Raw genomic sequence first — 27,799 nt, forward strand, 5'->3', positions numbered from 1 at the left:
TGCTAGTCACGACTGACAAGGGCATCACTAGGCGTATCAGTAAGAAAATACCCACGAGGTATCTATTGCCACTGACCCCTATCCCTGCAGAGGTTTGCTATAGCTTTCCCCCTAGGTTTGGGATCAGGTGCGAGCTTGAGCCTTGAAAAACCCCCACATCTCTGCACATAGAAAGCAAGCATGTAAGGAAGAAGTGTTCCAGCTTCACCTTTTCCCTGGATATTGCCCTGAAATTCCTGTATTCTGTTTTACACAATGTCCTATTACCACTTCAGATATTATATTTCACAGATAAAACAACAGTTGATTTCTAAAGGTATGATAGAGGTTTTTATTAGTTTTTCTTTCACCAGTACAGAAAGTGCTCTTGAGACTCCTGATCAAATGTGGTATCCAAGGTGGGAAAACTTAAGACTCCCCTTAGGTGAAGAATTCTGAAGGGATGCCTGAATTTTAGCCTGCATATGGTTAATTGTTCATGTAACTAGGGATGAAATTGTGCTCAAACCTGCAATCAAAAAGCACCGTGTTAAAGGAGATATTTCCCTCCCACAATATGAACTTTGCCTATTGCAGCACTTAACGTGTCTTATTAATTTAGAAGGTGAAAGATGATTTGGCAAACACTCCTCTTCATATACACCTGGAAAGGGGATGGGCAGGTTCACATACAGACATTTTTCACTTGGTGACTGCAATATCAAGTGCTGGGTTGCATATATGAATGGGGCATCACAGAAGAGGGGGCTTGCAGGGTTGCTTGGGCTAAACCAAGCCTCCCACCCACCTCCCACCATTTGGCGTGTGAAGGGCCTCCGTGCACAGACTCATGCTTATGTGTAGAATACTTCTGTGTAAGGGCATTCCCGGGTCCAATCAGTAAAACAGATCTTCGTGAGTCTATTCGTACATAACTAATGCCTCTCCAGAAACTGTCCAGATGCACTTTGTGCATTGGCAGAGGAAGTTTGGCCAGCCTTTACTGCCCCACAACCTCCCTCATGTACCATCAGAGCCCCCCAAGTTCCACAGAGAACTTTAATACTACCTCCTATAATCTCAAATGCAGTGCTTTTCAATGAAGGCAGTACAGACACTCAGCTTCCACTCATCAAGTGATAAGAAGAGATACAAAAGCATGGGCAAACCTCCAGAGGCTACGACCTGAACCAATGGCTTCAAGTCACAAGACAGGAGATTCCGATTAAGTATGAGGAAGAAACATCTGATGGGAAAAGCTGTTTGACAGTGAAAGGGGCTCTCTCAGGAGGTGGTGGACTCTCTCTTCTTAGATGGCCATCCAACCTCTGTTTAAAAACCTCCATCTTGGATGCTTTAGTGGAAATTCCTGCATCGCAGGGGGTTGTATCAGATGACCCTTGGGGTCCCTTCCAAAATTGTAATTTTAGGATTCTTTTGAATGGGAGCCCAGATTGGAAACACTTTGGTCCTGACCCAGTAAGGAACATTCGTGGTGTGGACTGTGTTGCCAAATCCAGAATGGAATGCACAGAGAGAATGAAGTTCAGGCATTTAACAAAACACTCATTTATACTATATGCTACAGATGATGTTCTCATTTCGGCACCTGCTATCCCATTTGTGTGCGTGCTCTCTCTCTCTCTCTCTCACACACACACACACACATTGTTGCAAGTAACGGTTTCTGCATTGGAGACAAAGCAAATGATTGTCCTTCTCCTTTGGTAGGATGCCATTAGTCTTTATCAATATGGCTATCATAAAAGCCCATGCTGGCGTATTTACATTTTCCTACAGCAACTTTTTGTGAGTCACTTGAAGTTATTCTATGGTATTGCGTTTTTTTGTCCCTAGTCTGGGGAAAAATTGAATTGATGCTCCAAATAATAAAATGGTCACACGCTACAAGAATGTGGCTTTCTTTTTTATCTAATTGTTTCTATCTTTCAGCCTGTTTCTACAATCTGAAATCCCAAAAGACAAACTCCTAACACATTGTAGCTTAAGGATATGAACACTTACTTGTTAACAAGTCCCACTGAATTCATACTTAGGACTCCAGACAAGCCCAGCTCATTTCCCACCAGGAAATCTACACTGTTCGTGGCTTTTACGTCAGGAATACCTAATTTATGAAATTATCCACACTGAAGGTGCAATGTCTTGGATTCATGTTCCCATGTTCACTGAGGCACATGCCTGCCTGTGAATGTGCTTCAAGTAGGTTGTTCTGAACCATAGGCTTGATGGCTTATACCAGGTTGAGGTACAAGTTAAGATGAGGGCTGGGGTACTGCAGAGAAAGAATGCTAATTTTGGCTTGCAAACTGCACTTTACCTATTTGCTTGTGTCACAAAGGCATTCTGACCTGTGAAATAATGACGACTTGTAATAGCAATGGGACAGGGAGAGGCAGGGGCTGGCAGTGGGTGGCATGAAGGGCCTAACCTGACTGAGCGGGGGGGGGGGCGCTTCTCATCTGGCCCCACATAACCCTGAGCCCAAACTCCAACCCCTCCATTAGGAACATTATCTACTTTCTTCCACCTGCTGCGCAACACAAGGAGAGGACTATTAAGCTCACTCTTCCCCCGTGCAGAGAGAAATTGAGGCTCTTTCTCCTCTTCTGCAAGTAAGCAGTCCACTCTCATTTGCCTGAAAGTCTGCAGCTGAGCTGTGTTGGAAGAAGGAGGTTCTGCTGATGAGTTTGCAGCAAGGAGGAGGGACTGAAAGAGCCGTTTTCCTAACCTGGAGAGTAAATGAGGTTAATTGCTGGTCTTGGGACTGGAAAGACCTGTGATCATATTCCTGTTGACCATGAGCCAGCAACTCATTTCTCAGACTAACCTATTTCAGGGAGGGTGGGGTTGTCAGCAAAAAGGGGACAAGCCCTCTATAATGTGCCCTGAGCACACAGAAGAAAAGGCCATGTATTATTGTTTTCTGGACCAGCTTCTGACCACCCTGGTTTCTGCCCAATCTTTCCCAACCAGCACGAGCTCATTCTGATGCACAAGGGTCTTGTGCCCATTCTTACCCCAGAGAAGTTGTTGAATTTTTGCAGAAAATATTTCCAGTCTATGGAGTGCTCTCCACGAAGCCGCTGCAGTTTGATGAGGTGGTTGAACTGCTTATCGGAAAGCGTGAAGCAGAAGTGGTGGAGCACCTGCCGGAAATCCAAGGCGGAAATTGCTCCCGTGCGGTCCTTGTCAAAAGCAGAAAAGGCCTGCAAATAGCAGAGGAGCAAAGTAACTCCAAATAGCCGGCATTTGGAAAGAAGTCATTTCTCTCTAGTAGAGCTATTACTGAGCTGTGGAAATAAATGCATAGGCAACGAACATCCCACTCGCCGCCTCAAGTATTCTGCATACAAAACGCCGCTAAGAGCTTCCCAAGGAATCCTTGCTCAACCATTTTTTAAGCTGAGCTGTTTCAATAGCTTATTCTCTTCTGGCAGGACTCATGATCTAGAGTGTCAGGTGGGAAGGCTGTTTACAACAGGCCTCCATAGCAACCAGAGGCAACCAGAGAACCTGGAGTGTTTAAAGATAGCAGGAGAGCTTAGCTGGGATGAGAAAAGATATGAGGAGTGTCAGCCTGTCAAGCAGTGGGACTTATCCCTTCCAAATGTAACTGGGAGGTGAAAGCAGGTGAGCAGCTTCATGTCCCACGGAAGAGGAGCTGCAGTCAAGCCTGGCTGCAAGGCCAGGATTTGCAAACACGTGCAAGTCTCTTGCACGTCTGAAAAGTACACAGATAAGTGTAACAGCTGAATCAGCTGCAAGTTCAGCCCACTTGAGATGCCTTACTATTTATTTATAGAAGTCAGACCCTATTCAAACAGTAACACAGTGGCTTACAATGTCAAGCAATTCAGACATATTACAATAAAGTAAAAGGAAGATGATAAAGGGCCTCTCAATGCATCATTGTTTACCAGTAAGCAAGTACAAGTCTAGTACATCCATGGCATGATCATATCTACCAGACAATTCAAGCATGACAGTAGCCCCCACCCACCGACTCAGGGCTCCCCCCAGAGAGTTGTGGAAGGAAGCACCAGCTACCACACTTTGTGAAGTCAGCCCCAATTAAAAACAATGGATTTGGTATCTCCAGTGCTGTGCTATCTCCTCATGCAAGACCTTGTGTAGGCAAACTAAGGCCTGGGGGCCGGATCCGGCCCAATCACCTTCCAAGTCCAGGAATCAGCATGTTTTTACATGAGTAGAATGTGCCCTTTTATTTAAAATGCATCTCTGGGTTATTTGTGGGGCATAGGAATTTGCTCATTGCCCACCCCCAAAAAAATATAGTCTGGCCCCCCACAAGGTCTGAGGGACAGTGGACTGGCCCCCTGCTGAAAAAGTTTGCTGACCCCTGTGCAAGGCCAATCAGGAGAAATACGAAATCCTTGCAAGGCAAGATGTTTTGGTCATTGGGGAAGATAAGACAGCAATGCAAGCGATGGATTGCAGATTACATGACCGAGAAGCAATCTTCAATATTTCCCTAAAATCCTAAAAATGGAGGCACTCACACCACATATGAAAAAGGTGTCAGTCGTTTTGTACCCGCTGTAGCATAGTAGTGATATGTTGATGTAGCTCAGCTGACAAGCAGGACCATCAAAACACTACAGTGGTACCTCGGGTTACAGACGCTTTAGGTTACAGACTCCGCTAACCCAGAAATAGTACCTTGGGTTAAGAACTTTGCTTCAGGATGAGAACAGAAATCGTGCTCCGGCGGCACAGAGGCAGCAGGAGGCCCCATTAGCTAAAGTGGTGCTTCAGGTTAAGAACAGTTTCAGGTTAAAAACGGACCTCCAGAATGAATTAAGTTCTTAACCCGAAGTATTTGAAGCATTGTCTCTTGGGCCATGGCTGATGAGGTTGTGTACCTACTATGTCTTGCAGGCCAGTCTTAGTCTGCCAGCGGGTCCAAGCTGGCCCACAACATCATCTGATAACACCTGTGAGGGCTGCAGCCACCTGTTCCCAGCAGAGAACAGGGGTGCACAGCCAAAGCAGCAATGTTTAATTCTCTCCCCCCCCCCCAAATCTGCTGGTTAATTCCTCCTCAGCTGAGCAAGATTCCATAAAAACCACGTCCTGGTTCAGGAAGCGGCTTGCATGACACCCCTGCTAAAATGAAGTATTTTCCTTCTCCATTTTTGAACGGCTTTCTACACCGCAAAGAGTTTCCATGGGGAGCCATTTTCAGAGCCCAAAAAGCAGGGGCAGAGCGATTTTCACGGGCAAAGCAGGTGCTGGCAGCACTGTGGGTATTTTTAGGGCCCCCTGTTTGCATGACTCCTGCTCCCAGTCTTCCACATCCTCTTTGTCCTCGAGTTCAAAGACGGGGCCCCCAACATTCCCTTCCCTCTCCTTGTCATGGCGATGGGCGTTTTGCTACTAAATCATGACGGCTGCATGGCACCTACCTTGTACAACAAATCGGAGGAAGAGGTAACTATCTGTTTTATTTTTGCCATGGCTTCATCTATGCTGAGCTGCACAAAACTGATGGGTGGCACAGGTGGAACGGTAGGCCTTTTCCGCCGTTTGAAAGCTGCGCGGTCATCAATTACTCTTATAAAATCAAAATACGAGAGCTTGTTGTCCTGTATGCTAATCCCTAAACTAAGGGGAAAAAGAAACAGAAGATTGAATATTTGTTTCGCATTTCTCAAGCATTGCTACTAGAGCTGCTGCAACTAATCACTCCATTATAGGGCTTTATATCATTCTAGAATTGCTACGTGGTTAGTATTAAATCGGCCAGTGAGGATTTTCACTATTTTGGAGCTCAGCTACACAATGCAATAACAATTCTCAATCCACATATATTTAAACTGATTATTCAGTTATTTGGATTTTTGTCTTGTGTATCCTGTGTTGCGGGGGTGTGTGTGTGTCAAAACGTGAGTCGCAAAATTCCAGCAAATTCCTGGCTGCTTAACTTAGGAACATAGGAATCTAGTTTACACTATTGGTGCATCTAACTCGGAATTGTCCACAGCGGCCTTTCTCAACCTTGAGTCCCCAGCTAGCAGGACCCGTGGTCAGAGATGATGGGCAGCAATTATTCAGGATTTCACACAGGGGTCTCTCCCACCAAGCCCCACCTGGGGACTGAATGAGGATCTCCACTGAGCTACAGCCTTTCCCCTACATGAGTCATTGAAAGCCTGACCAAAGAAGAAAGTCTTTCAGCACTGCAATCAGTATCAGTATAAGAGTATCAGCTCTCATCCTTCACAGTAAAAAAAAAAAAGCGAAAAATGATAAAGCATTATCAAGAAGAGATGAGATAAATAAAGTCTGGCAAATGGCACAAAGGACTCAATTAAAAGAGATGGAAGACAACCCAAACAAGATTTGAGATACAGGGGTGTCCTTTCACTCTCAACTGGAAGGTCAGATAGAACATCTCCCTCCAACCCACCCCCCAAGTGTGAATTTATATCAAAGCTATTTTTACCTTCTTCAAGTCTGGGATTTGTTTAGCACTGTAATGGAAATATGAATGCTTGGCTGTAATATTTTTTAACCCATTGATGAAACGTTTTGTCATTTTATCATATTAATCTCATAGATTTAAACTGCATTTTTTATATTTAGGATGTAGATGATATCCCTACAAACTTTAAATTAATATTAATGAAAAATTAATTTTAAAATTGCTATTTGTTTATTCATTTAAAACATCGTATAATTAAATTAGCATCTGTTTTTGTCCTGTAGCTCTAAGGATCAATAAACCCATTTGTAGACATTGATCATAAACAAACCAAATGATACCTCATCAAGCCCTGCATAGCAACTGTTTTTCTCCAAGGGCCATTTTGAGAAGTGAAGAACAAAGAATCTAGTCTGCAATCCCCAAAGTGACCTAACAGCAAGATCTGTTGCCACAGACCCAACCCCAAAGAGTACTCACTAATGGTTCATTGTCATCCTGTGGGTATAGCGCAGTATAAAAATTTAATTGATACTAATACTAATAATCCTGGGAAAATGTGACAGGTAGGGTGCTGTAGGCTTCTGTCCGAGGCCCGTTGCTGTTCCATGTCTTTATAAATGACTTGGTTCAAGGAACTGAGGGAATGCTCATCAAATTTGCAGCTGACACCAAACTAGGCCAATGCCACAGAAAACAGAATCAGAATTCAAAACGACCTTAACAGATTGGAGAAGCCAACAAAATGAATTTCAATAGGGACAAATGTATGGTTCTACACTTAAGCAGGAAGAACCAGATGCACAAATTTAAGACAGGAGACACATGGCTTACCAGTAGGACATATGAAAAGGATCTATGGGTAGACCACAAGGTTAACATGCAGTGTGATGCAGCAGCAAAAAAAAGACTAATGCCATTCTAGGCTGCATCAGCAGATGTATAATGTCCCAATCAAGGGAAGTAATAGTCCGCTTTATTCTACCTTCGTCAGATCCCACCTGGAGTGCTGTGTCCAGTTCTGGGCACTACAATTTTTGAAGGATACTGGCAAGCTGGAATGTGAGCAGAGGAGGGCAACCAAAATGATCAAGGGTCTGGAAACCAAGCCTTATGAGAAACAGTTGAAGGAGCTGGGTATGTTTAGCCTGGAAGACAGGAGACTGAGAGGAGATATGAGAACTATCCTTAAATGTCTAAAGGACTGACACATGGAAGATGACGCAGGCTTGTTTTCTGCAGCTCCAGAGGGCAGGACCCAAACTTCAAGTTACAAGAAAGGAGATTCTGAATAAACACCAGGAAGAACTTTCTGACAGTAAGAGCTGTTTGTCAGTGGAGCCGATTCCCTCAGGTGGTGAAGGACTCTCCTTCCTTGGAGGTTTTTAAGCAGAGGTTGGATGGCCATCTGTCAGGGATCCTTTAGCTGAGATTCCTGGAGTGAACTGGGGTGGTCTAGGGGTCCCTTCCAACTCTGCAATTCTACAATTCTAAGCATCTCTTTCTCCACAGGCTGGCAGCCAAATTCCACAGTTGTTATCCCTCAAGCGGGGTTGGCTCAGAGGCCTTGAGTTCCAGACCTTTAAGCAGGAACAGCTCCAGGTTTGGGGGAGTCTTTCGGAAAAATCCTCACCACCACCACTTGCTGACAGAGAAGGCAGCTGAGTGTTAACAGCAGCTGAAAACAGAGAGCAGACTGCTGCTGTTGCACCTAGTCACCACCACTACTTGCTTGCTTGCTTGGGTGGATACATACTCAGAGGTGGCCCCTGCTGCTTGCCTTCTGCCTCTGTGGAATGGACACAAAGGAAGAGCCACCAAGAAGGTCACACTGCCCTAAAACAGAGTGCGGGCAACCATGGCTACTGATGCTTCTCAGCAGTGGTGGTGCAGCCACAGGCCCCTCAGCAGTGGCCGGAGGATGCCAAGAAAGACATTTCCCATGTTTACATCTGGCTAATGATGCATTTAGCTCAATGCCAGAGGTGGGAAATTCTAATGGGAGTGGGGGAAGGAAATAAACTGACATTTTATGTGCTTTAACAGTGTCCAGAATCGGCCACCTGGAAGCTTTACTTTTGCTCTAATAATAATAATAATAATAATAATAATAATAATAATAATAATAGGGTTAGCCCTGATTTCTTCCTCACAAAGAAGGAAATTCTTTGGCCAAGGTTGCTAGCACAGATCTAAAGCAGCAAATCCCATTTCTGGCATCAAACACTGAAGTACCTTTTGTGGCCTGTTTGCTCTGTAAATCACTCAGTGACGACTCTTTCCAAAATCAGAATAACAATGACTAATTAAATGGCAGGAGGATGAAGCCGTTTTAACAAAGAGGATGCCAGAAAAAGAAATAAAATGTACAGACCCAAATATCTGCTGCTAAAAACTCCCCCCTCCCCTAAAGAGCACATTCAAGAGCACTGCTTTTGCATCTTGCAGCTGCAGAGTGCGCCAATCCATGCATTAGCCTGTGTCAAGCTGGCTCCGATGTTGGGGAAAAGGAAATAATCAACGCACTTCAGCAGAGGAATAAATTGCCAAGTTGGTATTAAAATTTTAGTAATAAAACCAAATGCATATGCTAATCTACTCTATTATTTAAGGCGGGGGAGAAAAGACTCTTTTCGATCTGGAAAGGACTAGTCTGCAGAAAATTACAATGAATGGAAGTGTTTATCATCAAAAAGTCTTTGAGGAAAAGAGCACACTGCAAAAATTCTTATTAGAGGCTTAATTCAAAGGAGCTTAATCACTCGATTTATAGGTGGAGTGAAAAGATTTTGTTTAGGTTTCTCTTCTCCTCCTACCCTCTCTTCTAAAAGAGAGAGGAAAAAATCTTTTTTGAAAATGTAATTCTACTGAATCCTACATTCGCATATGATCAAGTCCATCTTGAGTTTTCTGGTGCTCAAAAAGATAAATATATTCTACATTTAACAGGTCCCAAGTGTTCTTTGCTCTGATTAGTTATTGCCTGTTCCTTAGCTTACATGAAAAGCTTGATGTTATTTCTCTACAAAAAAGTACATATATTTGTACAATAGTTTAAGTACAGTAAGTACAGATTATAATTGCTGTGCAAGTTCAGAAAATGATTAAGAAAATGAATAATTTTTCATACTGGACCAGCCACAGTTACCTTTTAAACTGTTGTAAAACAATGGTGTTGTTTACCTGTTTTTCTCTTTAACTTTCACATACTTAAAACAAAAACAAAGCAACTTATTTTCTAAAATTGGTCATGGTACTAGATGGGGAGCTTTCCAATTCCTTGGACAGTTTAATTTGTTTCAGGTGCACCAGATGAACACCAGTTAGGATGTGCAAACACTGGAGGTGTGCTATTTGTAGAACAAAAGGTCACTGGGACTAAAGCTATCTTAAATTAAAATATGTTTGTGAAGTCTACTACCTATCACATACTTTTGCAGAAAGAGAAGTTCAAACCCTACTCAACCAAGGATTGACGCTTACATGTATCGAAATAAATCAGACATATATTATCACCAAGATCATTACGATCAAAGTAAGAGTCCACTGATTGAGCAGGAATAGTTAGATAAGCTCAGGAATGTATTGAACTAGGATAGCTCCATTAAAGCTGGGGCAATTATAACAACCTGTATAGAAGTTCGCTGTACTGTTCGTAGCCGAGGCAGCAGTTAAAGTCTTCCAGCAACCTGCGGAGGTTGCCCACCGATATGCAGCCTTCTCTGTTTTTATCCTGCTGCAAGAAGGCCTTGTGAAAATCATGGGAGCATTCGTGGTACTTGTCCCTGAAAGAGAACCAATGCTCAGTTTAGCTTTCCCAATAAAGAAAAATCCTAATGGACTGGCTTGTATAATTCAGACGCATGATTCACCAAGCCAAAGGCAGCCTAACTTCCAGCCCTGTAACGTGGCTTTCCAGAGCCTCAATAAGCCACCGGCAGAGTAAGTGACATGTCAATCACTTAAGCCAGGGGTCAGCAAACTTTTTCAGCAGGGGGCCAGTTCACAGACCTTGGGGGGGGGGGGACTATATTTTGAAAAAAATCCCTATGCCCCTCAAATAACCCAGAGATGCATTTTAAATAAAAGGACACATTCTACTCATGTAAAAACACGCTGATTCCTGGACCGTCCACAGGCCAGATTTAGAAGGCGATTGGGCCACATCTGGCCCCTGGGCCTTAGTTTGCCTACCCATGACTTAAGCCAAAATACACGGCTGAGTGAGTTGCATGCCGTGCTGCGGGTAACAATTTATGAAGCCCCGATTCAGAATGCAAGTGGGGCAACGTTCAGTATGAGGAGAAGAACTTTGCCTTCGTGGTATTGAGTTTAATAAAGCCAGGAGACAAAACAGAGCCTGGTGATGCTGGCCAGCTATTAATGTTGCCACGTGGGAAGAATGGCAGCTTCAAGTCCTTTCACGCATTTGCTCCCAGGACGTCACACTTCCCTTCCCCTTCAAGAGCCATAAAGCAGTTGAAAAGAGAGAAGAGGGAGGCATTTGCATACAGAAATAATAATACCGGCCTGCCCGACATAATGTCAGTGAAGTGCTACGAAGACTTGAGATGCAGCATATAAGTTTTAAGTATTATTATCACCAACATTAGTAATTAGGTCCTGATCCCTGACAGCATATTTAGCCTCCTAGTATCATGTAAATGTGGAATACGATCGTGTCAACTGCAACAATCTAGAATCCCTGTCAGATTCGTGTGACGTGCCTAAACAGCTGAAATGATAGCTTTTCATCATTGCTGCTATCTTCCACTTATACCTCACAGATCAAAACAAAAAAGGGCAATCAAAACCTTTCTTTCTATCCTTATTTTTAGAAAATCGAGACATTCAGCCGTTTCTTGGACTGTGAGTAAACGGTTGCCAAGCGGTAATTATTCCAATTGTGGCAGTAAAATTGAGCACCAAGTATATGTTTTAAACTATGGATCCAGCTAGGCTGCCAAAAAATAAAATAAAATAAAATAAAACCAACCACCCAATCTTCTCTTGCAAATGTTTTGTATTTCTCTTGAAGTGCTGAAGAATCACTGTTCAAATGTTTCTAATTTGGGGTATTTGTTCCTCTTGAGTTAAAACAAAAGGAAAAATTATACACCCAGATTTCCCCCCCTTCTTGAATATTAAGTTTTTTAGACCCCTTTGTCAGCTGAACTGTCTCTTAACTGTAAGATAATGAACATGCTCTACAAAACATTTAGGATGAAACTGAAAGAGCAGCACATAAAGAGCTTTTAGGCTCTGCTCCATGAGAAACTGGTGTTATTTCAGAAGGGAACAAAGAAGAGGCTATCAGGAATGATAAAGAGATCCCTTCTTCCATTACTGCCACCCTCAAAGATAGATAGATACATTTTGATGAAGGAGCTGGGCCATGTAAGCTTTCCACTTTTCCCTGGACACACACCAGAGTTTTCAGTGGGTGGAGGGTGGGGAGATTAACCTCTGCATGGACCTTGTTGAAACTGGGAAAAATGCAGCGTCAAGATAGCTAAGTGAGTGACAGAGTTTCCCCATTGTGAAGAACACACCCTTTGAAAGTAATGTACTCACCTGATCTTATTTATAATCTCATTGATGTCAATGTGCTTCTTTTCTTCCCTTTTGTAATGATCCATAAAGCGTACATAGTTGTCTGCCACAAACTGCCTGTTCAGGCCGGTGTCAACAGTTGCATTCTCTATGCCCAATTTTTGCAAGAATTCTTGATGTGTAAGGTAACCCTTTGCATTTGGATCATACCTTTTGAAGTCCAGGGAAAGACATATTTATTTTCATAAGAAATAGGCTTTGCAGGCTCAACGCAGAACATCCCTAGCTCTTGAGCACTGCACGTCTGATTCCTCCTTGGAGGAATATGCAGGGGACACACATTAGAAAATAAATGTTGCATTGAAATATTCCATACCCATCTAGATTTTGCAGGGATGATCTATCAACAGCATCTCAAGTAGAAGCCTAACTCATGCCTGATAACATTTTTTTCAAATTCTGTGTGGATACGTAGAACATAAAACCCGCCTGATTTAATCAAGACTCAGCCCTATTAAGACCAGTAGTCATAACTCGTTGTTTAGCCCAGTTCCTGCCCTTCAGGTGCCTGCCAACCTCATGCCACTTCTCTCAGCCACCTTTCCCTTCACCAGCACCCCCAACCACCTGGCACTCATCTGTTTATTTAAAATGTTTGGGGGCTGCATTTTAGCAGAAGCGGATTCAGAGGAGTACAACATGTTCAGTGGCACTGGGTGCAGAGCCTCGGTGACACCACAACCATTATGTAAAAGGTAAGAGGGCGGGGGGGGGGAGGGTAATTTTGGCATTGCACCAGGTGCCGCTGAAATTTGAGGCCCCAGGTCTGTCAGTGCTTTTAGAGCTAAGAACTGACAGGGCAGCTTTCAAAATATAAGAAACAATAGCAACAAGAATCAAGAGCAATAAAATAGTATCTCCTGTCCACAGTAGCGTAGAACCATTCTCGGAATTAGCTCCAGATATTGGAGGGTTGTGACCCTTTAAAAGAAGCAGATTATGATTTTGTTGTAAATAAATATTTAAGCTTGACAGCTGTACTTTATACTATGCAACACTATGCAACCCATAATCCCTCTGCAAAATGCAAGGGTTGTTCGGCAAACAAATCGGTATGGAAAGAGTTCCCTGAGGAAATGTACTTTCTGAGTGGTATATGACACAGTGATTTTCTCTGCAATTCTGAATACTTAAAATTCAGACTTGAGACTGCTTAAACATTTGGCCAAAGACTGTATATATAATGCATGCCTTCTGAGATAACAATTTTCTGTGGGCTCCATTCCAATTTTCAAAAATACTGATGCAATTTTGCACTTTAATATTTTATTACTCTATTGTATATATTCTATACAATAGTTTCTATTCTAATTTTCCATACGTATCTAATTTCCATTCATTTTCTACTTCAAACATTTTCCATGTTGATTGCAATAGCTTTATTTAATAACATGGGAAGTTGAATTTTTGTTTTCAAGTTATCTAAAGTAGAGCATATGTAGCAGATGGCTTAATGCTAAAGACACACGGTCGCAAGACATCCTTAAGGAATAAGAAAAGAAACTGAAAAGCAATGGAGTAGAAAATAATTCAGTGATGAATCATGGCTAGGAAATAAACCATACAGTCAACACACTTTGAATTCAAGGCAATATACATCTGGGTCTTAAACCACTTTTAAAAATGTAGTGAGTGGAAAGCAGGGGTGTACAGTGGGAACTGTGTGTGTGTGTGTGTGTGTATTTGTGTGTGTGTGTGTGTGTGTGTGTGTGTGTGTGTGAAATCAACCTTACTCGTTGGTTGAACTGGGAATCAAAGGCTGTCCTGGGGAAAGTGGCCCGCTCCAAATCATGATGGGTGGGTACAGAGCCCCAGAGACCCCAGAAGGCAGCCCCTGCCATTTCCTCCCTAGGGGTGGGAGGAGACCAGCACCTCCTATCCACTAAGATGCTGCTGTAGAGGCTGGGGGGGGGGGGAGGTCTACTGAGAAGGCAGCAGGTTAGGCCTCCAAGGAATATGTCAGAGGAGCAGCAGGCAATGCGTTTCTTGGAGACTGGATCTGCTGCCCCCGTGGTTCCTGCTGCCTGAGGCAGTTGCCTCCCCTTGCCTCATGAGTGGGCCGGTCCTGCTTTGCCTACGTGGGCAGCCTGAAAGTACCTTAAGCTCTTTGGAGTACAAATCAGTCTATTCAGATATCCCCTCACCTCCCATGCAGTTACCTTTCTGTGAGGGACTCCTTGGGTTCCGCCCCACCTGTGACGCCCCCACTGCCAGATTCATTGCCCTCCATTTCTCAGGAGGGCAAGCCAGCTGCAGGTAGAGAGGCTACGCTACTCATGAACAAACATGAGAGGGCGTGTTCAAGTATATATTCCAAACATGGAAACGTTGAGTGGAAAAGCAGGATTCTAAGTTGCATGGGGAACCTCCTGGAGGCTCCCTGCTGCAGGCCTTTGCCTCCCCAGCCTGTGGAAAATGAGGAGGCTGGTGCAACAGTGCAGACGGGGTCAGTGCCAATGAGCTCATGCCCGCCCTCCCCCCCGCACTGTGCTAATCGGGGGCAGGGAGAGGCAGTAACGGGGCTACCGTGCCACCTGTTTCTGGGGAGAAAAATGCAAATGTCTTTTTGATTATTATTGTGTCTCAGGCTATGCAAGGCAAATGTCAGATTCCTAGCAACCGTGGGAGTAGTTTCATCATTTTTGGCATATACATCAAATTCTTTTTCTTTTCTTTTTTCTTTTGCAGGGGATGGGAAAGTGATGCAGAAATGTCCCACTTCCATATTGTTCAAGTGGTTGAGGTGTCTTGGTTTATGTGTGTATTATGCCGTAGTTCACTAGGAACTCTGTCTCTTAACAATTCTGATGCACCCATCAGTGACTCTGTGAGGCCTCAGTATCTATCTATCCATCTATCATAACTCTTATGCTCCAGTTTGTGACAGAATGAGTCTTAGCAGAGACTAGCAAAAAAAACACCCCAAAATACCCCTGTATGTGTTCCCACTTTTCAAAATAAAAAGTGCCTATCTGTTAAAAGCTTGTCAGGTTCTTTCTCATGATGCTCATAAAGTGAGGAACAATCTCACAGTATCTTGTCAGATTCGATACCTACATTATGCATCACTTCTTGGTTGAACTAATTTTTAATTTAATGTAAATAACCAGAGAGCAGCACTGTGTTGAGGCTGCCCTACAGCGCCAGAGAAAACCTCCCTGAAATAGTTTTTAAAACTTTATTAGGTGGGTTCTTTTTTCCAATAATTGTTCTTCTTATCGGAGTGTTTATGTTTTGTTGCTACTCTTGCCTTGCAGGTCTTCAATAAATAAATAAAATCTCTCTTCAAACAGCAATCAACCCTAACTCCAGTGTTTTGATCTGGAGACATGCTTCCCTCTTTCTTTCTTTTGAAAAAGGGTGCTGGTACTCACCAGGAAATTGTTACAGTAAATGCCATACTTTTAACATTTCAGGGGATGTGCTGGTACTGCATACCCTTTGAGAACCCCCAAGAAAAAAAGCACTGGGTGTTTCTGTATGTGGGCTGTTCTCTGAAAAGCTGTGCGCTACTGGTAGGCAGGCAAGTAAGGGAGGTTTGGGGAATTCTTACTCTCGCTGCAGCAGACTTGCAAATTACTTAAGTTAGCACCCCATGTATACATGCTAGCATGCCTGCCAACCTATGTTTATGCCAGTCATATGTGGCTTGCAGAAAGGGGGGGGGGGCATGTGGAAGAGAATCAAAGCTTCATTGCCTAGTCTCCTGGAGCTAACTCTCAGTCACCAAAAATGAACAGGTGACTTGCTCTTTACAGCTGTCTTATATGTATGCGCACCTATGAAATGGAATATATGTGTATATGTTACCTCACAAATATTACATAGTGTAGACCTTCTGTAGGGTTTGCGCATGCATCTGTGCAACTACATTTACTAATGGAATCAGCATGTTTCTGGAGACATTTGGAGCAAACAACTGCTTGAAATAGAACTGTTTTCTATTCTTTTCTTTTTTATTATTATAAAAAACTCCAGATCTTTTATAGGTGCTGTTCCTATCTGGTGGCAATGAAATATTTTCAAAGTGATATTTTATTCATTTATTTCAAACATTTTGGGCTGCCTTGTAAAAAGCTCAATGTGGCTGCAACTCGGTTGTTGTTGGGTGGTTTTCTTTTTACTCTTTTCTGTAAATATGAGGACTAGAGACTTGAGCTTTGGTGGTCTCTAGCTGTTATCATAAAGATAATGGGGACTAAAATTGTTTAAGTTATTATTTAAAAAAAAAGTTGAATGAAAATAAGGCTTATTTTAAAAAAAAGGAATGTTAAGAGATTAGGATTTGCTGAATTAACAGGTTGAACTAGAGAACAAGAAGGGGAGGTATGAGGAAGTCAAAGAAATATGTTATTGAAAGATTGTTATTGAAATCGATTTGTTTTTAATATTTTTCTTTTTCTTTTTCTTTTTCTTTTTGTGTTTATATAAAATTGGAAAATCTAATAAACATTTATATATATAAAAAAAATAGAGACATTGGTTTTTTTTAAAAAAAAGAATAACAGCTGAGAATTAGAAGAAAGATACTATATACTTTGCCACAGTCTACTCCTGCTGCAATCTGCTTACAGATGCCCCATATGCCACTTGCCATATAATGCCGTTTAATTTTACGTAACAGAATAGATCCTGCACATATTGTGACCCACCAGGTTGAATGCAGCCCACCCTCCAGGTATTGTGGCTGTTGGGAACTAAATTAGCTTCCTCTTTATTACTCGCTCCTTGGGGCTGCAAAAGCAGGATGGTTGCCAAGCACCTGGAAACTCTGAACCAGGATGGTGGGCTGGATTCTGCTTGATGGGTCATGAGTGGAACAGGGCTGGTCAGGCTAGTAGTGGCTGAAGACAGTCAAGGCGGAGGGAGTAGCTGGGTAGCCATAGCCATTTCTGACCCAATTCCTTTGTAGAGCCAATAATAATAATGTAAAAACCCACCACAAAACACTACGGGAAAATCTCTGGGAAGTAGCAGGAATGAAAACCCAGAATAAGAAATATGGAGACGTGGCCATTTCCATTAGGGTCTTCTATCTGAAATCAGCACTTAGACTTCATCGCAATCAACTCTCTTTTCAGCACCAGTCATCAAAACAGGGCTGGCTAACCTGTGGCTCTCCAGATGTTGGTGGACTCCAGTGCCCATCATCCCTGACCACTGGCCATGCTGGCCGGGGTGATGAGAGTTGGGATCAAGGGATAACTGGAGGGCCAGATGTTTGCCACTCCTGCGCTCAGAGTCCACAGATGAAGCCGGCGAGGGGTAGGGGGGAGGATACGACTAGAACATTCTTACCTTGCCCAAAGTTTGTCAAGTTCTTTTGGGTTTGTGGGGATGTTGTATCTATACAGGATGTCCTTCAGGTCTCTTTTCAGAACTATGCCATTGCCATCACTATCATATTCATGCAAATGCTAAAACAGGAGATGTCTTTAATAGTAAGGGCTACCGTATTGGAACATACATACGTCCTCTATGAACCCAAAGCATTACAGGAACTGGAAAAACAAAATGGCAGCTCGTCTGCAGACGCTGTATAGCCTCTGTATGCACCAGTTGGTTGCAATCCTGAGCATCAACACAGGAAAGCAAGCCAAGAGGAAGACACTACTGGAAGGCACCAGTGTAGGCAGGAGGCCTGAACCCAACGCCATATGTTTATGCATATTAAATTGCTTTGAAAGACCCCAAAAGCAGCAACCTCCAAACTGAGCACTGGCAAACGCGCCACAGGAAAGCCAATAGGATGCCATACGAAACATAATGATTAAGTAATTAAAGACACCTGAGAACCCATAGGACCCACCCATAATGCCTCACTTGTCTGCCTCTCCTCCTACTGGGGGCAAGTAATCCTATTTTGTCTTCCTATTATGAGGTAGGACTGAGCCATTCAATCCTAAGCACATGCTCAGTCCAGGAAGGCGAACAAAGGCTAACTGACACCCAGGGCGGGGCAAACCACTGGCTGCGCACACGTGGCATCACTACATACAGTGCATGCATGTGACACCACACATGCATTGTATGTAGTGGTTTGCCGCCGCTGCCTGACCTACAGCAAGCCATCCTGATCTAATGGCGCTGCTGCTTGGAGCCGCTGCCTTGGAGGCTCCAAGCAGGAATTGCAGCCACATGGCTGCAGGCGTCTCACCACCAACGTATCTGCAAACATATCCAAAGTTATTGGGGGGGGAGAGGGGGGTCTCTTCTATTACAATCCTTCATGGCTGAAAGCCTTAGGAGCTTCAAATCAGTTACTGCAATACATTACTTCAAAACGTATCACATGTTTCTATTGTTAATGAGCTATTTGTTTATTGCAGCTAATTTCTTTAAAAAAGACAATCAAAGATAAACATTAAGTGAAGCTCTAAAATCTCTGTTAGACATGCAGATTTGTTTAAAGACTACATAGAGCTTACCATGGCGAGGTCGTTCCATCTGGTTTGTGCTTTGATAGCGAGATAGTAATGAGCTTGTTCACAAGCGAGGTCTGCATCCGCCACTGTCTGTTTGGGTCTCAGAAAGAAAGAATTATTTTGATAACTAACTGTGGTCTTCTTTTAATGCGATCATTAATATCCCACAAGGTTTGTTTGTTTGTTTGCTTCCTTATTATAGTTTGTACAGATAGCTTTAAAGTCTCATCTCAGACATCTGCATACAAATGAATTCCTTATAAATATTGCCACCCTTCTCCAGCTGCAAGCTAGGAATGATGTCTTTAAAACTTCTGTTAATCCCTGTTATCATTTGCAGATGCAGATTGGTCAAATTGCTTAATTGCAGCTGAGATTTGAGGGGAGAAATATTTATAAATCAAAGCAATAACATAAAAGATCCAAAGTAACTCAGGCAAGTTGCTACTTATTTTCACTGGCACATCAGATTGCCTGTTTTTTGAATAGGGAAACAGAAGTGTTCCACTGTGAGTTAAAGGTACCAGGCACAATCTAGTAAAAGTTAGGATGAGCGCACGAAGGAACAGGATCCATTTTTCAGAGTTCTCAACTGTGCAGACTGAACTTCTGTGGGCACTAACTGCACACACATAGATCTTTTCTCAAGTTACGGTGCACACACTGGTGTGGGTGGGGGTAAGAATCAGAGCCAGTTACCCCTTCTCACACATTCATCATAATATAATGAAGGCTTTATTTGAGACTCTGCATAGAAGGTCAGTTGGGCTAAGGACCAAACGAGGCACGATTCATGAAGAGAGAAGCTCATTTGGAGTGGACAAATAGCTAGAGAAGAGGCTAAGTAGCTCTTCTCTATCCCTCCCCACTCAGTTCTTTCACTTCTGATTCCAGACTGCTTCACACTTGCATCTCCGGGGGGGGGGGGGGAGACATATGACTTGTCACATCTAGTTTGGGACTTGTTCCCAAGTAACCTACTACAAGATTGCATTAAATGCAATAGTATATAGCACATTTAAGTACCATTGAAATCAACGGAACAAACAGCTGTTCTACACCAGGCACAGACTGAGGTGGTAGTTGGCTGAAATGCATTGGTCAAAATCTGGGTTTTACTGCTTTCCAGATGTGGGAGAGTCATATTTTGGTTGTTGTTCCTTTGTGCTTAAAAAAGAAAAAAGAAAAGCAAACAAGCCTAACTCCATATAATAAATTTGCAACAAAAAATCAGAAGTGATTCCAACTAGGTTGAATGGGATCTCCTTTTAGGTTACCAGGGCTGGTGCAGCCATTATTCTTCCTTCAGCCGGCAAGTAAACACACCCTTGTTGAGACTGATACTTGAGCCTTAACAATTTTGCTTTTTGAGGGACGACCCTGACATTAGGCAGAGGGACATGGCTGCCATAGGCACCTGGTGCTTGGAGCAGACAAAGCTGTGTTCAGGTGCCGGGGAAGATGCTGTGCCACTGCCAGTGTGCAGGAAAAATTCAAGTAGAAGTCTAGATCATGAGTAGGCAAACTAAGGTCCGGGGGCCAGATCCGGCCCAACCGCCTTCTAAATCCGGCCTGCGGACGGTCCGGGAATCAGTGTGTTTTTACATGAGTAGAATGTGTCCTTTTATTTAAAATGCATCTCTGGCTTATTTGTGGGGCATAGGAATTCGTTCTTCTCCCCCCCCCCAAAATATATATATATATAGTCCGGCCCCCCACAAGGTCTGAGGGACAGTGGACCGGCCCCCTGCTGAAAAAGTTTGCTGATCTAGATGGTAGGTTTCTATATGTAGCACCATTTTGTCCTTTGCCTCGGGCAGAAAAATGTGTAAGTGTGACTGAGTTTGCAGTCCCAGTTTAGCCCTCTCTTTGATGTTTCAGACTTACTATAGGGAGGCAAAGTTTATGTGGGATAAAAAAATAACAATAACTCTGGCATCTACAGTACAAAGTGGTACTTGCCACCTCATCCTATGTATTGTGTCGAATGGCTCTTAACATGTTTATTGCATTTATTTAAGATTAACAGTCAATTGACTCACATGACATTGCAATAGTTTTTCCAGACACGTATTTCCACATATTCAGACTCGTTGAACTTTTGCTAGTTTGTGGCCAATAAGTCAATCTCTCACAAACTTCAAAACTCATAATTACAGTTAAAGACCTTAAAAACAGGATGAAGAGCTAACTAGACTATTTCAAGTCAATTTCCAACCTCTCCTCCTACACATGAAACCATGCCAAGTGTATGTATGTTTACTGTAAAATAATTATTTTTAATTAAATAACTCACGTTGCTTTTAATCTAGGCAAGATTTTGCAACACTTTTTCAAAACTAAACCTAGCATATTTCAGTGTTGAAATAAAATAGTTATTACTAATGTAAGATACAGTTTAACCTTGATTTTTAATTTCTTTAATTAAAGAAATTAATTTATTTTTATATCTTATTTTATTTTATTTATTTATTTATTTATTTATATTTATTTTAATTTATCCTGTTAATGGTTTTATAAAAACACATGTACCCATCAAGCAATTGTGTAGAGTCTGGTACTAAATCTATAACTAAATCCACATCTTTATTGCTTGTTCAAAAGCTATCAGTCATACAATAGTACAGTAACAGCTTGTCCCCACTTAACTTTTGCCTCACTCTTACCAAGGCAGAGGTCTATGCTTTGATATCTGGGTCTGAGCTATTCCCCCCCCCCCCCCCCCCGCCCCAAGCTTTCCCTGTGAAAACCTGCTCTTTAAAGCTGAATCGGAGCAAACAGAAATTCAGGGTTGTTGTTTTCTGCGGACTAACGATTGGACTTTAAAGAGTCGGTTTTTGCGGAAAAAGCTCTGGATCCCAAAAAAGAGAAAAAGGATGTTGAGCTTTAAATCATGGACCCTGCCTGGAAACAGGGGAGGAAAGACAAGTGTGGATAACCCTAAGAAGTGGAACTCAGATCCAAGTACGATGGGTAATCTGATTGCATTGATACAATACAACAGTGTGGGTTTATATGACAATTTCTTATGCAGCTTTGCAGCCAGGAAAAAGCAGCTGACAAACAAAACAAATAAAAACTACAACATAAAAATAAAAAACTGTAGCCATAAAAACGACTGTAAAAAGGCAGCCAGCATCAAGTATGGAGCAATCAGTCAACATAAAAAGCTCACCAAGACAAGCCAGCTTTTACTCACATTCTGAAAGCCAAGGGAGATGGGTCCAGGCAGATCTCTTGGGGAGTTCCTGAGCCTGGGTGCTACCATTAAGAAGGTCCTGCCCTACATATTTCCCAGGGGAACACAGAGCAGAGCCCACCCCAATGAACTAGGCAGTCCAAATCAGGTGATAGCAAGTGCTCCTTTAGCTATCTTAGGCTAGGGTTGCCGTGGCCCTGATTTGGTGGAACGCTCTGTCACAAGAGACTAGGGCCCTGTGGGACTTGACATCTTTCCGCAGGGCCTGCAAGACGGAGCTGTTCCACCAGGCCTTTGGCCAAGGCACAGTCTGACCCCCTCTCTCCTTCTGTAATAGTCACAGAACTCTAACCCGATGGTTGCCATTAATTTGAGTCTGAATTGATTCTAGAATGTATTTTAATTAATTGAATGTGTGATTTTATGCACACTGTGCTATTTTTACCTGTTGTTACCCGCTCTGTGCCCGGCTTTGGCCAGGGAGGGCGGGATACAAATAAAAAATTATTATTATTATTATTATTATTATTATTATTATTATTATTATTATTATACATCCGGGCTTTCCCGAACACGTCTGGGATTTGGGCAGCAAAATGGTGTCCGGGCGGACTTTTGCTTAATCAGCAAAATGTTCAGGAAAACAATGTTTGAATAATCCTTTGTTTGGGGGGTGGAGATGTCCCCTCCCCCCAAAAATAGTTCAACACCCCTGTCGGTATTTTCACTTTTGGGAACATGGCAACCCTATTAGGCCCAAACTACATAGGGCTTTAAATGTGGCAACCAATAATACTAATATACGTCGGCTCCAACTGGTCTGGATTTATACACGTCAATTTGCACAGAATATACAAGAATACAACCATGTCCTAATAGATCTTATTTCTCAGGTATCCAGAGCACTGGGTGGGGGGAAGCTGGCTGGAGCAGAACGGCCTCTTAAATGCATGGAGCAGCCCTTTACATTTATTTATTTATACCAAAAGTTATCCTGCCTACTTTTATTTATTAACCTTAAAATGAGAATAGGGAAAGTTGTTCAAGTTAAGCATTTTTAAATTCAAGTGAATTAAATCAGATTAATTTTTGGTGGATTATGCCCACTGTACAAGTCCACACATATAAATAATATAGTAAAGCTCAAGAGCTGTAGGTACTATTTGTTTTCATTAGTATTTCTCACAAATGACGGAGTTGTGAAGGGTGATTGGGGGGAAGGGAAGAAATAGTGCATCCTGACTCTTCATGGGAGATATTTAGAAAGCCTGAATTCAGAATGCTTGGGAAGCACAGAGAACAGTTAACACAAGTCAATTGTACTTCCCATTACCTTGACTTTTGTTATTTCTGAGACAGACTTAAGTCTACCAGCTGTCACACTAAAGACGTCTTACTCTAAAGAAAGTCAGATGATGAAACGCTCTTTGTTCTGTGCTTGGAATGGTATCTAAAGTAGGTTCATTTCTAGAAATCAATTGCTCTAATATATTGGTGTTGAGTACAAACTTTTAAAAACAGCTTTTAACAGAAAGGGCTTGCTATGTTGAGTGGGATGAAGCCTCTGCACTAGCTTTCTGGCAGGTGAGTTTGTTGTTGCTTTCCAGGCAGAATAGGATCATAGAGTTGGAAGGGACCCTGAGGGTCATCTAGTCCAACCCCCAGCAATGCAGGGATAGCAAAGGGCCAAGGCAGTTTGGGAAGTTGGCACAGTGCAGCTGCTGCCAATGCATCTCCCCACCACCTCGCCCTTCTCCCTTCTTGGGAAGCAACTGTGGCCCACCTGCCTAGAAGATTACTGCAGCCAGCTCCATCCCCCGCCCCACCGTGAGCCGATTCTTGTTTTGAATATGTAGGAACATATGGCATTGCATCTTAGCTATTTTGGAATTTGAAGAGCCATATGCACAACTCCCAAGTAGCATTTCCAAGGGAATTGTGTGCCCAAAGAATCTAGGAGCAACAAACATAATAGAAAGCTTTTAAACTCAGAGCTAGGGACGCAGGTGATGCTGTGGGTTAAACCGCAGAGCCTAGGACTTGCTGATCAGAAGGTCGGCGGTTCAAATCCCCGTGACGGGGTGAGCTCCCGTTGCTCAGTCCCTGCTCCTGCCAACCTAGCAGTTTGAAAGCATGTCAAAGTGCAAGTAGATAAGTAGGTACCGCTCCGATGGGAAGGTAAACAGCGTTTCCGTGCACTGCTCTGGTTCACCAGAAGCAGCTTAGTCATGCTGGCCACATGACCCGGAAGCTGTCTGCGGACAAACGCCGGCTCCCTCGGCCAATAAAGCGAGATGAGCACCGCAACCCCAGAGTCGTCCATGACTGGACCTAATGGTCAGGGATCCCTTTACCTAAACTCAGAGCTATTTAAATGGTGAAGACCAACTTGGTCCAAGGCTACCAAAGGAGTGGGATCAATAGGCTTGATTTATATGCTGACTTTCCAACAAATGAGTTGCAACATGGCTTACAAAGGTAATTATGGAAAGGGTGGATTTAAAATATAATGAAAGGTATGGGGAAATAGAAATATGTATAAACAAATAGCAATCCTAAGAAATCAAAACATGTTGCTTCACTGCCAGGTATGCTTAGGATCTTACAAGTACCAAATTGGCTAAGGGCATGAAAAAAATTCTTCCAATACTATCAAACAGTAGATGGCATCTAATCTTAGACCCTTGAATCCTGAAATATGCCACACAACATAGCTTGCATCCTATGTTAGGTAATAATAACATAAATTTAAGTAAATCCATAAGACTGCTGCCCTCCTTACTTGTTAGACGAAGGCAACCAAGGGCGCATGTCTCTAGTTGTATTTGCTTGGAACAACTGAAGAAATTCTGGGTAGTTTAATGTAGAAGTAATGTTCAGTCCCAGGATGCCAAGGAGACGATTGTATTCATCATCTGTCATGCTGATCATAAAGCTATCCAGGAGGTGTCGAAAATCAAGCATGCTGACTATACCATCATTGTTCTTATCTATTTTACGGAAGGCGATGTATGGATCCTAACAGGGAATATTCAATTTAGTATCAACACTTGGCCTATTTTTTTCCTTTTTATACAAATCACTAACATACTACTAGACTAACTATACATCTAAAAATGTTTTGCAAATGGATCCAGATCTTCACACGAAGAGGTCCTTTTAGGTTTCTTTATGGAACAGGCCATGTAGGGATGATCTAGCGTTTCCTTCTTACAGCCTCCAAACCAAAGCTGAGATGCTTTAGGAGCTGGGTGCCCTGCGCCATATTGCATTCGATTGTTCATTTGATTCTTTCTAGGTTATTTCCACCCACCACAAACGGCATCTCTTTACAAAAACTAGTCAGATTAGTTGAAGCACATATATGTAGCCAACATGACTTTAAAGAGAAACATTTTTGGAGTCTTATATCCTCCAACAAAGCTACTCAGAACACACCCAGTGGATAATTTTCAAGCCTCACCTTTGGGTGGCTACATGTTATGCTATTGCTCATACCTCTAGCAATTTCACCCCACTTGTATAGAATACTTTGACTTTCTCCTACAGACCACCCCTACAGCTAGGGAAGACTGGAGAAGTTTGAAGTGCTGGCTTGCCCATCAACTTTCCCTGCATGCCCAGCAAGGAAGAAGCCTCAGCATATCAATTCCACAGCAGTGATCCATGCCAGATGGGAAGACTCATCTCATTACTGCAAGCTAAGCTTTTCCTTCTTGTAAGGTTGCTAATCTACTTTTGCTCCTCTTCCCTGATGAACACCTGAACGTTTAAGAAGCCCCGGCTGCAGCTACAGGACAACTTCTTTCCTCTGCTGTGAATGCGATAAACTCAGGCTCCCTCCTTCCTGGAAGGGCAAGGAAAAGGGACTTTCATCTTACATGGATAGTTTGTGGAAGGAAACTGCCTTTTATACTAGCAGACATAAGCAGCTTACAACACAAGCAGCCCAACAGGCAGACCTGCTCCAAGATTGATCTAAACAGGAATGAAACATGGATTTTTGAATCTACAGTGGAGGGAAATTGCTTAGAAGGAGCCATCCTCAAGCTCCTCAGTTGCTTCACTGACCATTTCATTTCCCAGCAGGTGGAAGAAGCAACAAGGGTATCATCTATCTTGGACCTGCTCCTCACCAACAGAGATGAAATGAGAGTACTGGGAACCTTGGGAGGAGGTTATCATGTCCTCTTCAGTTTCATGATATAGAGGCAAGGGAAAACTTGACTGTAGTTGGACATGTACTTTGGACCTTAAGAAGCCTAATTTCAAAAAGCTTAAGGAACAACTGGGTGAGATCCATGGTCAGAAATACTCAAAGAGAAGGGAGTCCAAGATGATTGGGAGTTTCTTAAAGGTGAAACTTTGAGTAATTGGAGTACTGTGTTCAGTTCTGGGCGCCACCATTTAGGCAGAATATTGACAAGCTGGAATATGTGTGGAAAAGGGTGACAAGATGATCAAAGGTCTGGAAAACAAGCCTTGGGAGGAATGGCTGAGGGAGCTGGGTATGTTTAGCCTGCAAAAGAGAAAAGTGAGAGGAGACAGGATAGCCATCTTCAAATATCTCAAGGGCTGTCACATGGAAGATGGAGCAACCTTGTCTTCTCCTGCTAGAGAGGAGAAATCCAATGGATTCAAGTTACAAGAAAAGATTCCGACCCAACACCAGGAAGAACTCTCTAATGTTCTGGAACGGACTCCCTCAGAAGGTGGTGGACTCTCCTTCCTTGGAGGTTTTTAAGCAGAGGTTGGATGGCCATCTGTCATGGATGCTTCAGTTGAGATTTCTGCATTGCAGGGGATTGGACTAGATGGCTTTTGGGGTCTCTTCCAACTCTAGAATTCTACGATTCTATGATTCAAAGGCCCTGAGGGTTCCATTGATACCATTTTCTCCCTTACAATAGCAACACATGAGGAAAATGTGCAAAGAAATGCAAATACATAACAATAAAACATGACATCAATAAATACTGTAACAGGAAAGAGCTGGCTGCACTTACCCCATATTCCTCCACAAGCTTATCACAATACTGGCCGAGGCATTCCTCAGCGGACACAAAGTGACACTTGCTGGCATTGGCCCGTCGATTTGGAGAGTGTCCACTCATTCTAGAATCTGAAATAGTTACATCAGGCCAAAGTGACCAATGGTCCACAAAATCATGAAATAGATTCAAATCATTGACACTAGAAACCAGTGTGATATACCAGTCAGAATGTTGGACTAGCACCTGGGAGACCCCATTTGAGATCCCCACTCGGCTAACGCAGCTCACGGAGCAGGGATGTTGGAGCCGTCATTCCCTCTCAAACAAACGTAAATCACAGGGCTGTTGTCAGGATAAAGTGAGGGAAGAACCACAATAATCTCCTTGGAGAATTGGGGGCGGGGACAGACTATAAATATAACCTACTGTATAAAGTTATAAATTAGGTGGTCAGCTATTTGCCAAGAAAACACAGCTTTCAAAAAACATTTCGTAACCCCTAGGCCCCAGATATCACAAACCTCTTCAGGTTTGTAATATTTGGACAATAAAAACATTTACTGCCTGAACTGCTCGCTGCAAATATACGTAGCAGGCTGGCAAGCTTTTCTCAGTCTAGGGCCACAATCTCGCATACTGCCAGTGCCCCCACTGCCATTTTTTCTTTTTTTCTGGCCCTGTTTCTCTCTCTCTCCCCCCCCCCATTCTTCCCTACCCAACAGGCTGCCAGGGGAAGCCACCGTTGCACAAGAGGACCCCATCCTTAACCTGAACAACTTTAGAGGAAATGGCTGAGCCTTGCTTACTCATGGGGTTGCTGCTTTCTTCTGTTAGTGAAGAACACTTATTCCCAGAATAAGCAAAGCTCAGAAGTCCTCCCAGCCAATAAGGGAAAAAAAAGGTTTACATTCTTTCAGAATATTTATAGTAAGGTATCAATAAATATCCAGTTACCTTCAAATATTGCGACAAAATCAAGATAACTCAGCCCTCCAGCAGGGAATCCTAATTTTTCAATGAGTAGATTAAACTGCTCATCATCCATTGGCATCCCAATATCATCCAACAGCTGGCAGAGAAAGAAAAAAGCAGGAGTGGGGTTGTTTTTTTGTAAAAGACT

The 27,799-nt window shown here is 42.8% G+C and overlaps 1 protein-coding gene across 3 annotated transcripts in view; it reads right to left on the reverse strand.

Moving 5' to 3' along the window:
- EFCAB6 (EF-hand calcium binding domain 6) overlaps positions 1 to 27,799 on the reverse strand; it is a 101,226-nt gene that overhangs the window by 19,083 nt on the left and 54,344 nt on the right. For all 3 annotated transcript variants that reach the window (XR_014548613.1, XM_083615507.1, XM_083615506.1), the window contains exons 17-25: positions 27,634 to 27,748; positions 26,692 to 26,807; positions 24,468 to 24,703; positions 18,490 to 18,586; positions 17,360 to 17,478; positions 12,023 to 12,211; positions 10,078 to 10,233; positions 5,430 to 5,628; positions 3,021 to 3,209 (exon numbers count right to left, since the gene is read on the reverse strand). Coding sequence is in view for 2 of the 3 variants with exons in the window: in XM_083615507.1 (XP_083471633.1) it covers positions 3,021 to 3,209; positions 5,430 to 5,628; positions 10,078 to 10,233; positions 12,023 to 12,211; positions 17,360 to 17,478; positions 18,490 to 18,586; positions 24,468 to 24,703; positions 26,692 to 26,807; positions 27,634 to 27,748 (1,416 nt within the window). In the remaining variant the exon portion in view is untranslated. The remainder of the gene's footprint in view (positions 1 to 3,020; positions 3,210 to 5,429; positions 5,629 to 10,077; positions 10,234 to 12,022; positions 12,212 to 17,359; positions 17,479 to 18,489; positions 18,587 to 24,467; positions 24,704 to 26,691; positions 26,808 to 27,633; positions 27,749 to 27,799) is intronic.

This window comes from Podarcis filfolensis, assembly GCF_964270895.1.
Source record: "Podarcis filfolensis genome assembly, chromosome: 5".
Classification (NCBI taxonomy): Eukaryota; Metazoa; Chordata; class Lepidosauria; order Squamata; family Lacertidae; genus Podarcis; species Podarcis filfolensis.